The 17,775-nt window shown below is 40.1% G+C and overlaps 1 protein-coding gene and 1 long non-coding RNA gene across 6 annotated transcripts in view; one reads left to right on the top strand and one right to left on the bottom strand.

Moving 5' to 3' along the window:
* Nucleotides 1–9,411: 9,411 nt before the first annotated feature.
* The window catches only part of LOC138012941 (helix-loop-helix protein 2-like), an 8,792-nt gene continuing 428 nt past the window's right edge, over nt 9,412–17,775 (bottom strand). Inside the window, exons 1-4 of one of the 5 annotated variants that reach the window (XR_011125111.1) lie at nt 13,280–13,413; nt 12,500–12,599; nt 11,342–11,508; nt 10,148–10,288 (exon numbers count right to left, since the gene is read on the bottom strand). Coding sequence is in view for 1 of the 5 variants with exons in the window: in XM_068859882.1 (XP_068715983.1) it covers nt 10,155–10,288; nt 17,185–17,710 (660 nt within the window). In the remaining 4 variants the exon portion in view is untranslated. Of the gene's footprint in view, nt 10,289–11,341; nt 11,509–12,499; nt 12,600–12,680; nt 12,992–13,011; nt 13,414–17,184 lie in introns of those variants that run through there. The other 4 variants (XR_011125112.1, XR_011125113.1, XR_011125114.1 and 1 more) reach the window with 4 other exon arrangements.
* LOC138012944 (uncharacterized) overlaps nt 13,923–17,775 on the top strand; it is an 18,658-nt gene continuing 14,805 nt past the window's right edge. The window contains exon 1 of the long non-coding RNA XR_011125116.1: nt 13,923–14,002. This is a non-coding gene — a long non-coding RNA (uncharacterized lncRNA). The remainder of the gene's footprint in view (nt 14,003–17,775) is intronic.

The following is a 17,775-nucleotide window of genomic DNA, read 5'->3' as shown; positions in this document are numbered from 1 at the left end:
GAAGAAGTTTGTGTGCTTCAGTAAACGCCATAAAATACAATTTCTCTCTTATGAACATTGATGTCAAAAAGTTACAAAAATATCAATATTGCTTTCAGGAATACTGGGTCCCTGAAGAAGTCAGCCCATGCCTGACGAAGTATTGGTAAACCAAAAAATATATATATCCTCACAGACGTACAACCAGCCTTGCATTATTATTTTGTTTTTAGTGTATGAATTATTTGCTGGTTGGATCTCCCATGAGTCGGTAGTTCAACTTTGTTCAGCTGGCCCTTGCATAAAAAAAATTGTCTATCAAACGGCTATAAAACAGCTGTTTCAGCCTTGCTGGGCCTCATCAGCTAAAACACCCGCCTGGTATGTTAGCTACGCCATGCTGATGAGGCCCAGCAAGGCCGAAACAGCTGTCCATGGCTGCTAATTGACCGGGTGAAATGGTTGTGCGCATGCGTGATGTGTTAGCCACACAAGGTTAGTGTTAACGTGTGTCACCTTGCTTTTATTGTTGTCTATAAAACGCCATTTTCAGAGAAAATAATAGTTTTTTACAAGTTTTGAAGTTTCGCGTCGCACGAGTGAGCATTCGCAATCCCAAGGGTGATTTTCTCGAAAGGTCTGATTTGCCGAAAAAATCGATCTCAAGATGATATAAAATAATATTATGGAGAGATCTTTTTATCGATGGTGACTCGGAAATTTCGGAAAAAATCCGAGTGCTCTTTTGCAGAAGTCGAACTTACGACCTTACGATTATTAGTTCGGATGCGCTATCAATGAGCAAAAGGAAACGTGTCTGAGCTGGGTCTTTAAGCTTGTTTCATGTGACAAGTGTCCTATACTGCTAGGATCTAAATTGTCCAAATGGAGCATATTTGTGACTGCATTGAAAGAGTAGTTATATTCAAAGCATCTCCGAGTCACTAGATGTCGTAATTTCATTCATTGGGGTCAACATGTAACATTTCTTTCATTACATCGATGTACATACCGAACATAGGGGAGCCAGTGCGGCTTAGCGGAACCGTGTCTTCCATCCCTGCGACCCGTGTGTAACCCTCGGCCCTGAGGTCGTATGTGGGCTGAGTTTCAGTAGATTTCAATCTGACTCCGACGGTTTTTCTCCGGGTACTCCGGTTTTCCTCCCTCATCAAAATCGACTCTCAGTCAATTACACCCGGATACCCTCGACGGGGATAACCTCTGGTATGCTTCCCTTTCATTGAAGTGAACGAATAAAGTTGGTATAGAGTCACAACTATAACATCTTAATACAAGTACAATGAGAAATGAAAAACAAGTAAGACTTGTCTGCCACAGACGTCCCACGAAAGATGCGCTGTTTCGTAAAAGCTGTTTTATACCTAAGTCGACCTGCAAGCAGGAGATCTAAAGGGTTATAGAAAACGAAAAGGTTTAATTAGTTCTATTCCCGTGGACAAATTTAAACTGGACTGGAAAAAATAGCATAGAAGTAGCGACCTAGATTGCTTCAAAGGAAGAAAGATACTAATCTGCATTTGCAACCAGATCTTTCAAGCCAATATTAATTAAGCTTACTTAATTGATTGTTACATTTAAGATAGAAAATTTTCCATCATTGGTGGCAGTGGCAGTGTGAACAAACAAATGTGGGAGTTGTACGCTCGTGGTGAAGAGCTCCTCAGGCTGACATTTGAATCAGTTTTTCCGAACTGGAATTTTATGTTTTTTTGTGCAAGTCGCGTTGCGTATTTATGGAGTGTAGACTAGGTCTGAGTGATTACGTGTTAAAGAAATAATAATATGTGAGCTCGACGTTTGGATCGAAGAGCAGATGAGTGATGTCTTAATTTTTGTTGTGTTTATTGAATAAATCGTTCATTTCATGGTCCTTCGAGTCGGATAAAATACATTTGGAGAAACAGTATCGACGATTGGTCGAGCAAAGGAGAATTGGATCTCAGTTTATTATTGCGAAGAAGTTGGTTTTCGCATATCGGCGATTGGCGCCAAACCACATGTGTATTGAATCAGCACCTTGATCGAGTGGAACTTCTGTGAATTTACAGAAACTGCGTTGTTGCGATTATTTGAGGACAGTGAAATTTATGATGTTTCAAAATCTCAAGATTTAGAAGCTATCAAGAAAAAGAGAAAATTCCTGAGAAAATCTTCCCCAGACACGTTGAAATGAGTCCACGAAGCCCTGTCACAACAAGATAATAATGCACGAGTTCAAGCCGGTGTTGAAAGATAACGTCGCAAGAAAATGGAGTGATTTGCAGGAAGTGCAAGCCACTGTGTGCACAATGTTAGAAGATGCAGAAATCGAGGAAGAATGTAAGAATCATAGGGACTACAAAGACCGTTACCAGTGAAAGCCATTGTTGCTTGTCCTTCGCTAGTTTTACCGCCTTTCCCCAGCTCCACCGTTTCTCCTTCATCTGCCTTTCAACTGATCGTCTCCATGTCTCCCAGGGCCTTCCTCGCTTTCTTTTTCCATCTAGCCCCAGTTGTTCGAAGGGTGGATAGCGCTGTCCACCGGATAAATCACTATCCATTGGATTACTGAATTGGTTTTGCTAGGGTTTATCCACTGGATAGTGATTTATCCAATGGATAGGTCTATCCACCCTTCGAACAACTGGAGCCTGGAGTCCAACGCATAGCCACCCGCGGGATGGTTATCAAAGGCACTCTACAAATATGCCCAATCAATCTCCACCTGCGTTGTTTTACTTCAAGGGAAACAGGTCATACACAGGTCTTCTTTCATAGTTTATAGTTCGAGATCTTGTTTGGCCAGTAGATCCCCAATATCTTTCTAAGGAACTTATTTTGAAAGACTTCTAGGTTCTGACATACGCTCTTAGTTACTTTCCAAGATTCTACCCCATAGAGTAGCAAACTCAGGACGTTGCCTTTGAAGATACGAACCTTTTTTTTTAAGACTAATGCTACTTCTCTCCCATATGCTTTTCAATGATGTAAATGCACCTCTTGCTTTGCTGATTCTTACCTTAACCTCTATTTCGCAGTCCCCGTCCATTGCCACTTTGGTTCCAAGATACGTGAACTCCGCTACCTCTTTAGTGTCCGTTCCGTTTATAGTAATGGGCTCTGTTGTTGAGCAGTTTGTTCGTAGTGACTTCGTTTTGATGGAGGTCACTTTAATTAAGCCCAACCTTACGGTGTGACAACAGCACGAAGTCATCGGCAAAATCAAGGTCTTCTAATATCTCCGTAAAAGTCTACTTAATTTCTTTCGGTCTTCTTGCATTGTTTTCCTCATAAGCCAGTCTATGCTAAGAGGGAATAAAGGGGTAAAGGGGGGGGGGGGAGGGGGTGGCAGGGCGTGAAAGTATTCAGCCTTGTTTTACTCCACCGTATTAACTTCGAATTCTTCTGACAAGTAATGTCCGCAGATGACCCTGGATTTTAAATCACTATGTAATAGCTGGATGATGCTCACCATCTTAGTTGGAATTCCATAGTATCTTAATATAGCCCATAGGGATTCTCGATGTACGCTCTCAAATGCCTTCTCGAAGCCGATAAAGTCTGCATAAACCGGCGTGTTCCATTCGTGGCACTGCTCCAGGGTCTGCCTTAAAGTAAAGATTCGATCCCTGCAAGATTTCCTTTTTCTAAAGCTTGCTTGTTCTCTGCGCAACAATGGATCCACTGCTGCAGATATTCTGTCTAAAATCACTCTGGTGAAGACTTAACTTGTAATGGATAGTAAGGCGATTCCTTTCCAGTTGTTACAGAGACTAAGATCCCCTTCTTTTGGTTGCTTTACAATCAATGCAGTTTTCCAGACATCTGGAACCACTTTTGTCTCCCATATCTCTTTGAAGATCTTAGTTAAGGCGTTTGCAGTGACCACTCCCCTTGCCTTCAACATCTCAGCATTTATATAATCAGTGCCTGGTCCTTTTCTTGATTTAAGGTGCCTAATTGCATTTTAACTTTATCGAGCGAGGGAGGGTTGGTGTCCACATCCAAGCCGATGTCATTTTCTGGGATGTTGGCATGTATGTTGGGTGCTTCTCTATTGAGGACGCTCTGAAAATGATTTTTCCACCTTTGCATCTGTTCCACTATGCCAGTGATACCATTTCCGTCTGAATCCTTAACTGCAACATCATTGTTCTTAAACCCACCAGCTAGTGATTTGGTTATCTTGTACAGCGTGGCCGGCCATATCCTGTTTCTGTGCGGCTTCTTCGGCTTCATCAGCAAGTTTGGCCCTCTTTTTGACCTCACGATCAAGTTCGGAGTATGCGGTCTGTAGCTGTTCCTTCAAGCGTTGTGATTTAGCTTCCGGTGCCTTCTTCTTTACCTTCCTTCACCTATCAATAGTTTTCCATGCGTCCAATATAATCCAATCTTTCTTCCTCTTTTTTTCATAATCCAAGACTTTCTTGCTTACCTCTGTTAATGCCTGGTTGAAGCTGTCAACAGTCAACTCTTGTTCGTCTTGGAGGATACTGAAGCGGCTCCTCACTTCAATTTTAAAGGATTTCTCTACATCAGGGTTTCTCAACTTTCCTACATCGAACCTCAATTGTCTTTCCTCTCCTCTTTTTGTCTTTCGTAGTGTCAGAGACAATGTAGCCATCACAAGCATTTGATCATTCCCCACATCAGCTCCTCATCACGGAGTGAGCGTCTCCATTTCTGATTGATTATCATATGGTCGATTTTTGTGACTGTATTGTAATCAGGGGATCTCCAGCTAACTTTGTGTATATCCCTTTGTTTGAATAGAGTTCCACCTATAACTAGGTTGGTCTCTTCACACAGCCGGCTTAACACGTCTTTCGGCATTATTGTTGATATATCCATAATCATGCGTACCCATCGTTCTTTCTTTATCAGTATTATCCGTTCCAACTCTAGCATGAAGATCGCCAGTCACTTTTATCTCCTCCTCCTCTGCATCCTCTGTTTTTGCATAACAGACAATCACAGTCATTTTAACGAACTTGGAGTTGAATCTTACCTTGAGGAGCCTATCATTGATCGGCTTCCACTCCAAAATTGCTTTCTCTACCACCCTGTTGACAATGATGGCAACTCCATTGCTGTGATCAGTGGTTATCTGTTCAGCTGGAGAAGAGTATGGTGTGTGACCTGTAGAAAGCCACCTCCTTCCCGAGTTTATCCATCTTGCCTCACTCACACAGAGAACCTCGATGTTGTAATTGTCCATTTCTCTTATACAAGGAAAGGTTACGTTTATACAAACGTTGGCCCGTGTAGCACTTATATTTTAAACAGAGTTAACTGAATAGACAGGCCTAAGATTTACAGAATGCTCTATTCAAGAGCATGTGAAAAGGTGTAAAGAAACATTCCCTGTTGCATCGAGTGAAATTTTGAGGAACACGTATGTTGATGACTTGGCTTCAGGGAGAGACAATGTGCAGAAAACACTGAAATTACAGCAAGGTGCTAATGAGCTTATGCAGAAAGCGGCCTTCAACTTGACAAAATGGTCAAGCAATTCGCCTGAGCTTAATTAGATGCCATACCCGAGAGGGACAGAGCAGCAGTTAGTCTTGTCAACCTAGAAAGTGGTCTAGCAGAAGCACATCCAATCTCGAAAGCATTAGGATTGAAGTGGAATACAATAACTGACAACCTTGTCTTTGGAATTAATGTGGACATTGTAAAGTCGAGATCAAAGACAGTGTACTCTAAAAGAAAGGTTGCGTCTTTAGCAGCAAAGATATTTATTTGATCCGATTGATCTAATCGCACCCTTTTTCAGTGAGGTCAAATTAAATTCGTCAACGTTTGTGGACCAAGGGAGTTGGATGGGAGGAGGAAATTCCCATGGAAGTCTCATTGAAATTGAATCAGTGGGTTCAAGAGCTTTCAGAACTTGAACACCTTCACATTCATTAAGATGTTACACTGATTTGCCATTAAGTCAGAATCCTAAGGTGGAGCTACACGCATTTGGTGATGCGTCAGAAGTTGCTTATGCTTCTGCAGTTTATCTGAGAGTTGTTCGTGAAGATGGAAAGGCATCTATCAGTCTTGTAATGTCCAAGAACAGAGTGGCTCCTGTAAGGAAGATTAGGGTTAGGTGCAAATCGATTGTCCCATTAGCCGCATTGTTTATTCGACAGACAATTCATCAACTTTACACTGGATCAATGGAGCAGCCTCAGAGTGGAGACCATTTGCTGCTAATCGTGTTATTGAAATGCAGTCGTTGTTGGATCCCATTGTTTGGAGGCATTGTCCAGGACCGCAGAACCCAGCTGATCTACCTACTCGAGGTTTATCTGCAGGTCAGTTAAGAGAAAGTCATTTGTGGTGAAAAGGACCCTCTTGGTTGCAAGAGTCCGAAAAAAATTGGCCCGACTATTTAAGGTCAAAACCTTCCAGTGAAGTTGTTGACCCAGAGAGGAGGAGTAAAGCTAGTGTCAGTTATGTTGTACAACCCAGAGAGCCATTTATTGACTTCACAAGGTTCAGCCAGTATAGTCGCTTGCTAGAAACTGTTGCTTGGATCAGAAGATTCGTTAGCACCTCAAGAGTGAAAGAAGACGAAAGAATTGACAACCCTTTAACTGGTTTAGAGATACAAAATGCAGAAGAAAGGTTGATATCTCATGTACAAGAAGTAAGTTTTCCTGAAGAAATTACGGCACGTAAACAGCATGGTCCAGTGAAAGACACTGTGAGCAACTTGGCCAATTTAAACCCGTTTATGTGTCTTACTAGTCGTTCCTTTGTGCCGCAGGAAGAATTCACAAGTCACTATTACCCGAAGAGGAGAAGAGTGAGAAGCACCCCATTATCTTGCCTTCTAACCATCCTGTTGTTAAGTTGTTGATTGATGAGGGGTGACGGCAGACACACTCCTAAATAACCAATGCTGGACGTAAGGACCGGCTTTCCTAGGCCAAACAAAGCCCTTTGGTCAGCAGATGGCACCACTTCCTGAAAACAGAATTAAGCCTACACCACCGTTTACTAACGTGGGTCTAGACTTTGCTGCTCCTTTGCATTTGAAAGACAGTGGTCAAAAGGTCTGTATCTGTTTATTTACATGTGCAGTTACCCGTGCAGTACACTTAGAGTTGGTAAACCAGGGAGTTTAAGCAAATCACCACGGCTGGTGCTACTACGGCTGCCGTGACTGAAAAGGTTTGGTGAGAGAATACGTCTCGGTGGTCTGTTAAATTTTAAGTTTAGCAAACTGAATACAAAGAAACACGGGCTAAGGAGTTTAAAATCTCTTTTATTTAGTTTCTCACAGCCAAATGGCTGCGCTCAAAGGACGATGGCCGTTGTTTGCCTTGCTAGGATGAACAGATTATTTCTGAGCAAAAGCGAATGCCACTGAGACACTTTGTACAACAACAACAATTTGATGGATGAAATCTATAATTTCAGAGACAAATATCTCAGAGAATATCGAGTGAAAAACACAAATATATGAATACTCAAAGAAGCAAAATAGCATCGTATAGTATCCAAATATAAACCATCTACAATAAATCCTCAAAGCAAACTCAACCGAAGAAAACGACCTCGTGCTGAACACAAATACAGGGGCACCCAACGTCAATTTTCGGAAAATATCTGTTCGGTAGACGATTTGAGATATAGAATTTTCGGAACATTTGTTGTAGAATTTCTTGCTTGCCTGCCTCTCGTAGGATTTTCGAACATCTGAAAAATGGTATAATTTCCCATTTTTAACGGATTTTTACCCTAAAAAGGTCACCTAGAATTTTCGGGAGCCTTTTTTCTGGCTAAACTTTTCGAAAAGGTAAGTTTTGATCCCTATAATTTTCGGATCACCAGACTTTCAGCTAGGGAATCCGAACAGACAAAAAACGTTTAGGGGATAAAAATATGCATATATCTACCGTTTAAATACTAAAATACGTTTAACAATGCTATGTTTAAGTGGTTTTGAACTATATTCTCGTTGGGTGCCCCTGACAAATATTTCACTTAATTCACTACGCCATTCCACAAAATCCGTAAATTCATGATACTGGTTTACAAACTTATGAGAGGCAACCTTGACACAGTCTTTGACTTAAATTGACTTTAAAGGATATAGTATCTAATGGAATTCTTAAAATGCCGAGATGTCCGTTGTAAAGGGCCAGAGGAGCGAAATAAACCCGACATAGTAGCTACGGCAAATCATCCCGATTCACCCAGTCAAATTTCACGCTACGGATACAACCGACGTACATGCGCAGTGTCTCATTTTGGATGACATTTACTTCCGGCAGCCGTATCAGCGCCAGCCGTAGCGTCCGTCCCTGGTTTGTGATATGACGGCTGAGCGATTTCTCCTTGCTCTGAGGCTCTTTGCAAAAATTATTTGGTCAGATAATGCAAAAACTTTCAAGGCTGCTAACAAGGTGCTAGTTGAGCTAAGCCCAACCTCAGTTATTGTTGTTGTTCTGTTCCGTCGTTTCCTTGCTTGTGTCTCATTGACCCTGAAAAGCCCCTATGGGAAGCGGTCAATTAAGTATGTATTTTATTGTATTGTATGTTGGAGAGTATTGGTGCAGAAAGCTCCATGTTGGGGTGGGTTTTATGAACGGCTTGTAAAGAATGTCAAGACGCCACAAAAGAAACTATTTGCCAAAGCAATGTTAGATGCCGAGCAATGTACTACTATATTGGCGGAAATTGAAGCAGTCACAGTCTCCCGGCTCTTACATACCTTGGTGCAGACCCTTATGATTACAGCGTGATTACCCCTGCACTGATTCTAATTGGCAGAAATTTTCAAGCGTGTCCGATTTAAGACACTTGTGGTTCATAACAGACATCAAGAGCCCTCACCAAACGTTTTCAGATTCTGATTGGCATGTCAAGACGCCACAGAAGAAACTATTTGCCAAAGCGATGTTACATGCCGAGCAATTTACTGCTATATTGGCGGAAATTGAAGCAGTCACAGTCACCCGGCTCTTACTTATCTTGGTGCAGACCCTTATGATTACAGTGTGATTACCCCTGCACAGATTCTGATTGGCAGAAATTTTCAAGCGTGTCCGACTTAAGACACTCGTGTTTCATAACAGACATCAAGAGCCCTCACCAAACGTTTTCAGTATCAGCAGAAGCTTGTAAGCGGATTTTGGAAACGTTGGCATGCAGAGTATCTGAAATCCCTGACCCCCCTCAAAAGATGGTATAAGATTGGTCGTGAAATCCGCAAAGGTTACTTGGTCCTAGTGAGTGAGGGAGGATCACGTAGCTCGGGGTCAGTGGTCACGTGCACGAGTAGAAGACACCCACACAGGCCGCGACGGTCTTGTCCGGTCCGTTAGGCTGCGGACCTCATCTGGAAGTCTTACCCGTCGTCCAGTGTAGCAGCTACACCTGTCTGAAGCCTGTGATGCTAACTTAGCTGTTGAACTTAATTGAACTTTATGAGACATTGTTGAAAATTTTAGTTGAAGTTTAATGAACTTTGTTGACAAGTTACATGTAATGATGCACTCCCTGCATCGTGCGGGAGGATGTTCCGACTGGGATTTTAGGTTCATTTTGTGCAAGGCGAGTTGCGTATTTACGGAGTGTAGACTAGGTCTGAGTGATGACGTGTTGAAGAAAAAATAATACGCGACTTGACGTTCGGATCGAAGAATAAATCGTTCATTTCATCAGTGATCAAATGGCGCCAAAAGATGAAAAGAGATATATTCCTTATCCGTTTTTATTCACTCTCTCTTGAATTTAGAATTTTATCTTCATTATCTACATATTTATAATTTTATGTAATTTTTTTTTTGTATTTTTAAATTGGTGATGGGGGGCACTATGTGTTCCCTAATCCTAACCCTGACCCTAAAAGACCTGGGTAAGAGGCACTAAACGAAATTGTTCATACTACCATATGTTCGCCTCCTTTGCCTTACACGCAATGAGTTAAAGAGCGGGTGTTGGCCCAAGAGCGATACCTGAAACTAACTCAATTATGGTACCCAATGTAAGACCATGTAAATAGTCGGTCTAAAAACATTTAGCCGTGTCTATGGGAATAGAAACTTTTTATCGGTCTGCCTGTCTATGAATAAACCTTCTTAATGGTTTCGGGTGTGACTTCATACTTTGTTCGCCATGACTCAGTTGTCGACCCAACGAGGAGATGGCGAGCTGACTTTGCGGATTTAAAGCCGATCAGTGAGTTCCTGTAAAGGCGATGTTAAAATATCTGAATGGAGACTGTTGTGAAGGAACGTTTGAAGGTATGGCTCGTTTGTATGAACACAAAGGGCACTTGGCAGCGTGTCTGACCACATATCTAAAATAAAATGAAAAGATGTAAGTCACCATTCTATATGTACAAAAGCTGGTTAAACTGAATCCCCACAACAGATCAAGTTGCACTGTCAGCTATCAAAAGGTCATTTTGGGCCCACAGTGAGAGTTGCCCTCCAGGGGATGCATAAGAGCCAATCAGCTTTTTAAAAGCACAGCAGGGGAAGGATTATCGGCCCTGGATAAATGAAAGCTCATTGGCATTTCAGTGGTCTCTGCAAGTTATTTGCTTGTATTAAAGGGTTCCTGCTGGTTTAATTTGAGCCCGTTTTTTTTTTAAATTGGCAAATTTTAGCAAACAGAGAAGACGTAGCAATCCTAGACTGCAAACAGTGTCTCGTTAAAACGAACGCGTAAACGTTGAACTATCAAAATGGCTTAGGCTGCGGGTCGCAAAAACTGCGGGCGTTGGTAAGAGCGAAAAGTATTTGCGACCGGCAGCTTTAGTCACTTTGAAAGTTCAACGTACGCGTTCGTTTCAACGACTGATTTTAGAGCAAAAGAGAGACTGCACGGAGTCTACAGCAATCCCAGCTTCAATGGTTCACTTCATAATTCACTTAATATATTTTTGGTAACTCAATAACTCGTAAACCGGAGAAATAAAAAAGTAACTGAATCGAAAGTCTGAGAAGGGATTGATAAAGTAACAGGAAAGGGCGGGGGCCATGAATCGAATTTGCAACCATTAATGAGGTGATTAATCCCAAGAAGGAGGTTTTTTAAACAGATAAAACGGGAAAGATAAGGTCCGTATTTAGTTGTTATTCCTGGCGATATCTTATTGAAGTTGCTGAGAATTTAATGCAATTTCTCAAGTTCTTAAGAAGGATTTCACAAATTGTTCTTGTAAAACTCATGCTCAGTGACATATCATGCAACAAATATATTTGAAATATCTCTCTGTGAATGAAATGGAGAATATACTTTTTTATAAAATACCAATGTGCTGCACAAAATCTAAATGCTTTGTTCGTACCTTACTGTGTATGTTTCACGTTTCCTATAATATAATAGAAGAAGCCTCCGGACTTACTAGCAGGATAAATTCTTTAAAACTGATATTGTGAGTGTCCACGGAGTACCTTGAAATCATTTCCGTGCAGAAAAGTCGCCGTACATGTTTCCGTGGAAAATTTCTTAGCTACGCCACTATTGTAGCTTCAGCGTCAAAGTTTGACAGAGTGCCTTCTGTGCAAGATCCTGTAGGATTCAATTACGTGCCCGGAAGGATGAGGCATAAGGAATATTAAAGCGAATTACCACTCGGTGAATGTATCAACAAACATGTTGGGTCGTTGTAAACAACGCGCCTGTCACGTGCGGAAGAAAGGGCCGATAGCTGATAAGCTTTAAAATCTTATTTAAAAATGCCAACTTGACTGATTAATTTTAAGACTTAGCAGAGATAAATAAAAGCTTATTAATAACACAAACCAAGACAATTAACTCGTTGTAAACATGGTTTCCCACTCGCCAGTTCTTGAAAGCCTTTGCGAAAAATCATGACCCTCACAAAAACTTATCAGTGCATGGATTAACTTATTTTCAAACTTGTCAATTTACTAAACACCACCGTTCTGTTGACTAAAAGTTACCTACGGAAGAAATTTCATGGCTTGCAGAAAATGGAAAGCTCAAAGCACGTATTATTTTTATTTTCTAGTTTTCACGCAGACAGGAAAGTAAGCATAAATATGATCCAATCCAATTTGCGAACATGCCTACTCCTCACGTTATATTGCAGCTGAATAAACACCACGTCATTACAGTTACGTGCTTTGATAAAAACTAATCCTTGATCACGTCCTCAAAGTAAGCTCTCAGCAAATAAAATATGCTTCTCCTGATATATGGTGGTTTAAAGTAGGGGAATATATTTAAAAAAATATCATATATTTGCTACTTATACGGGAGTCTTCTTAAAATGATTATTACGGGTTCTAACCGATATAGCCACGCAGTAATTGAAAGCTATCCGTTGTTAAATGGGTGCTTAGACTTAAATACTGTTTTTCAGCGCTATTTGAAATGGGTGCTTAGACTTAATGCGAGAAGCAAAAGGCAGGTCAGATGGACGGTGACACCGAAACGAAGGAGTTATTTCGTGAACAAAAACAGGCATAATTGTAAATGCCGTCGTTTGATAGCTAAACTGTATATAAAAGAATTACTAGGACGAGGTAAGACTTACCGAGTGTTACTGAACTTGTAACAATTATTCTAAGAACACTCCCGTATGAATAGGTCGGTGTATGGGTCCCGTACTAATAGCCTCTTTGTTTAAAGTAGAGCTGAGAAATGAAATAAGATCCGTACATTGACAAATAATAAAGCTCAAAAGTGTAAGAAGCACAGTGTATTATACAACATACCTACATTGTTTACTTACTCGAGAACTTACATTCCAAACCGAATGGCGCTTATCAAGAACCTACTGTAGGCACAATGCGTCGAGACGAGAACATAAAATAGATTATTGTAACAGTATTTACACGAGATTAATTTTTGCAGAATACTTAAACAAATAACAAATAATGAAACAGTGGTACGAAGTGATCTCGATCTGATACTGCATAAATAGCAATTACAGGTATCGATGAACTTCAAATCTTGGGATGCGAAACTTTTTATGGTAGGAGTAATTCTCAGTTCGTCGTACAAAGAATAACAAAAAGTACGTAAATGTATTTAGTCCGCACTGACCTAGAAGTATTTAATCTTAGCACAGACAGCTTCATTCTACCGCGCAGATTACGCGAATAACCTTTTGGGATGAAGACCTCTGAGAGGTGTTGGTGTTATTGCATAGACAGCTTTCGAGCGTCATAAGGGCTAACGTGATAATGAAATATACACTCGTTTAGTTTTCGAGGTTTTTCTTAGTTGAGTCCGGGAATCTAGTACCGGAGCTCCGAAAACAAAAAGATAGAGAACGAAAATGAAGAAAACAAAACAAAAATAGCACTCTAACCAAGATATATCTGTCGCATGGTATAATAGAAAGGTCACCGTGAATTTCCGAGCCTTTGGAGTTCAGTCATTTCTTAATCTCTCTAGACTCAGACTTGAACGTAAATGAAGGCTAAGCAGCTAAATTAAAAGGTTTTAAGTTCAAGGGGTTGATAATCCATGTCTATTAGTCTTAAACGATTTGGCAAAAAACTAGAAGAATGATTGGTGTCCTTGATATTCTTGACTATGCCGCCGCACGCGCACCCACGCACACACACACTCCACTTAAACTCAGAGACTTTTCATCATATGGAATACCTCACGTAGAAACAGATTCATCGACACTCATAATAAATCAACAATTCTGTGAATTGAGATGCCCCCTTCTTTGAATAGATACCGTTTTTCAATCGTTTAATAATTTTGATTGATCATTCTGGCCATTACGCAATTCGGTCTGAGATCACCGGAAAAGAAAAGTCTCACTTATGTGGGGTGATATTTAAAACTTGAAGGTTGAAAGCCAGGCTGCATGTGGACAGAGAAAATTAAACTAAAACAACAGTGTTAGAAAACCAAGTAGAACCGGCAACCCATCAAGTTCTTACACAACATGGTGGATTTCTTTCTGGGATCCAATGATTCGGAAAAGAAAAGGCCAATGTAAATACTGAGCCACTCTCATCTCGTGACTTCCCCTCCTTCCCTATCCTGTGAGAAGACACAGAAAAAACGCTTTGAGGTGAGTTCACTTGTAGAGAGGACTGCCTTCGGATTGCTCAAGGATTTTCCAAAGAATTGTCTTCCCGCAAGCAAACTGAAGTTTTGCAATATTTACGCCATCTATTGAAAGCTCGCCCTCTGTGAACATGTGGACAAACCAGCTTGCTTGGTTAGGGCTTGGGTATTTCAACCTTACTTCTTAATAAATGGTCGGTGACCCTTTTTAAACATAAATCACTTCCTCTGCTTCTTCACAACAAAATTTAATGAAATGAAAAAGTATCAACGAATTTTAATTTCGTCTCTCGTCCGATCGAATTCCGAAAGTAGTTGTCACAGTGAAGAATAGCGCTTACAAAGCCGATGCTCGTTGAGGATAACCTCTAATAGCTTCTAATGTCTAGGACATAATTGATGGCATGTAAGAGTCATGCCAATGCACGCAAAACCTTCCACTTTAATGGCTTGTTTCCATGATTTTCGAATGTTAAGTCGATGAGGCTCCATGTCGTTTGATGAGCGGCTTATCAAAAGTAAGCCGGCAATTTTCTCATGCCCTCTACTCGGGTGACCTCTATTTTTACTCGCATTTCAGTGGAATTATAACCTGAAGCTTTAAGTCAAAGCGTGAAATGAAAAAACAAACTATGGGAAAGTTTTAGCCCGAACGGTCCTAGAAAAATAAGGGGAAAAAAGTTACTTCGACTGGTGACCGATATTACGTCCGTGTAAAAATACAACAAAAAGGCTCGAACTTCAGTCGAGTATTGCGTAAGAATATTGGTGTCGAGTGATAACTGATTGTGTTGATTTGGCTATTCCTCCGCAAATTAAATGTCTTTTCCGAGTCCAGTCTGAAAACGTGATGGAATTGTGAACACACTATTCGTTCTACAGACTGAAATGAACTAATCATTGACATGCAATATTAATACAATTAAATCCATGTTTCCCTTTTTAGAAGTGAAGTACCATAGCCAAAATAGACGGCATGTTATGGTCGATGAAGCGATCTTCAAGGGTGGGCCAGTAGAAAAGAATGAAACAAATCTACTTATGTTATCTTAAGGGTTGCATATATTCTGAAGATCCAGTCTGTTATCAAGTGTACTGATATGTCAGAGCCAACAAAACGGTATTATAGTTCTCTGAAGTCTTTCAGTTTGTTTTTGGTTGTCCGAATGTTCTCTGTACTTTATTGGTGGTTAATCTGGCGTTACTGTGATTTTCTCGTATATCATATTCAAGCCGTTTTTAATTGACGAAAACGTTTATCAAGAGAGATATTACCTTTGTCGTCCATCCTCATAAAGAAGGCATTGTATTGGACTGATAACAAAACAGTCCACATCATTAATTTGGCCATAAATCAACTGCATGTAAGCGGTAGACTTGAGATGAGGTTTAGTCAGAGATAATCAGCAGTCTCTCTTGTGATTTTATGATGATAATAATAATAATAATAATAATAATAATAATAATAATAATAATAATAATAATAATAATAATTTATACCGCACCAAAGCTATAAATATTCTAAAATATTGTAAATATATACAAATGTTCTAAAATTCTATAGAAATGCTAAAACAATTATCATGATTAGGTTAAAAACAAAATCACGTTTCATGAAAACTAAAATGTCCAAAGTCAGAGAGAAAACTAAGCAAATAATTAAAAAGAGAGTCGCATTTCATAAACGAAATTAAAAAGGTACGTCTTCAAATGTTCTTAAATTTTTCAAACGACTGGATCTTTTTTTTTTTATATCTTCTGGGAGGCTGTTCCAGAGCGGGGGTCCAGCTTCAAACAAAACACGGTCCCCAAACGTTTTGCAAGATGTTCTTGGTACATGTACTTCCAAAAGCTGCTGATTCTGTGACCTTGACGTTCAACGTAAAGGAAATCAGGGAAGTGGGCCAGTCCCATGCCATTAAGTGATTTATACACCAATAGAACAATTTTGAATATAATTAGATATTTCATTGGCAACCAGTCGCGGATCAGTAAAGCTCTTATCTTTATGTACATCATGGGCAAATTTAAACTATCTTTTTTATTAGTAAACTTCTGATTGTAAAAAGAAAAGAATATGTCTTAATTGTTCCTAACTGCATTTTAGCCAAATATAAGGCAGAGTTTTTACCATTTTTCTTCTTCACAGTAAGAAAAAAAATCGAGGAAAACATAACCGACGCAGTTTTACACACGACTCTCCTACAGTACAAATACCGCTTATTTACTTGATGTTACCTTCAATTAGAAGTCAATAGGCGAAGGAAAACACAATAAAACACAAAGCAACAGGTTGATGTAGTGGATTTAAAACCCGTCTTTCTTACCCGGCTATCGATTTCATTTTGTACTTTCCTTAAATAAGACAGTTCTCTCGTCGCATCTAGAGCTGACATGATAACCAAGGAATGTAACTTAATAATACGTTCTTTTGACACATTTAGGAACGAAGAAAATCTCAAAACGCTAATAACTGAATTAAAATCACTTATAAGGTCATAAACTACACTCACGAGACGGAAGCACAGATAAACGCGAAAGGACATTTACTAAAGCACTATAATCGCCACAATGATTTCCAATCGGCGGCATTCTGTAAAACCGCGTTCATGTACAATTCGTAGCATTTTCGCCTTTTGAAAGAGTTTGGTGCGGTATCTTGCTATTGATATACACAAAAAATAGTTATAAAAGTACATAGAGCTTTAAAAAGAGGATGTCTTTACTAGAGATCTCTCCAGTTCTACATTGTTACACACAAAAATGCTGCAATTCATGTTGGTAAATTGTCTACTTCAAAAGCTAAAAAATGTAATGGATATTTTACCATACGGTTTCCTTATATGGTCGATATAGTCAAAAGCGGGAAATAGAAAGATAATCTTGTTGTTGAAAAATGACCCTATTAAAAATCGTTTCCATCCCCAGCCGTCTCCATCTCTCTCTATTAAAAGTGCAAATGTTGTTATCCATGTAGTTTTTCTTGTGTGTTTATAAACAAGAAAGGCCTAATATTTTTGGGAGGATGGTCTTTCCAACACCGATAGAGGTTAACCACTCCCCGAAAACGTTGAACGCTTTTGGCTCAACCGACGAGGCTAAAGCGCTCATGGTGACCCTTGTGTTTACATTTTCTCCTTTAGAACGAAAATTAAGATAATCACATAACTGTATGAAGTGACCTACCTTGCCCTTGAAGAAAACAGACGTCTTCCAATTCACTATCGATGATAGAAAAGTCCTCGCCTAAGATTTCATACAGCTGTGGCGCATCAGAGATATGACATTCCGTTAGTTTTGAGAGGCGTATTTTTTTATCCTGATCTATTAGTTTAGTCAAGTGGTCAATCCACTTAGCTGCAACTCTTAGGATATCTATTTTAGAGATATCCACACTGTTTGCCAAGGGTAAGACATTTTTCAACTCTACAAACGCCCGATTTACGCCTTGTATCCTACGTCGTTCACGTTCGTTAGCTGCGCGACGTTGACGACTAACTCCTGTTAGCATACGCTTTCTTCGCCTCTTCATTTTTCGCCTACCATGCTGAATTTTTGGGCTATATGTCTCCGGCTCCAAGTCCCCATCACTTTTAGCTGAAGATTGTGAAGAAGATGGCGAATTTTGCATTTGGTCCGAGTATGGAGAATTACTCTCCACATCCTTTTCGCCTGACCAAGAGAGGGCCTGCTCCAATTTTCCCATCGACATCTCAGAGAGATTAAAACTGCACTTTTGAGCGTGTCAGTGGTCTGTGCAGTCAACGAGGGGTGAAA

Source organism: Montipora foliosa, chromosome 8 (assembly GCF_036669935.1).
Source record: "Montipora foliosa isolate CH-2021 chromosome 8, ASM3666993v2, whole genome shotgun sequence".
Classification (NCBI taxonomy): Eukaryota; Metazoa; Cnidaria; class Anthozoa; order Scleractinia; family Acroporidae; genus Montipora; species Montipora foliosa.
This window is presented reverse-complemented; position numbering and strand designations above follow the sequence as displayed.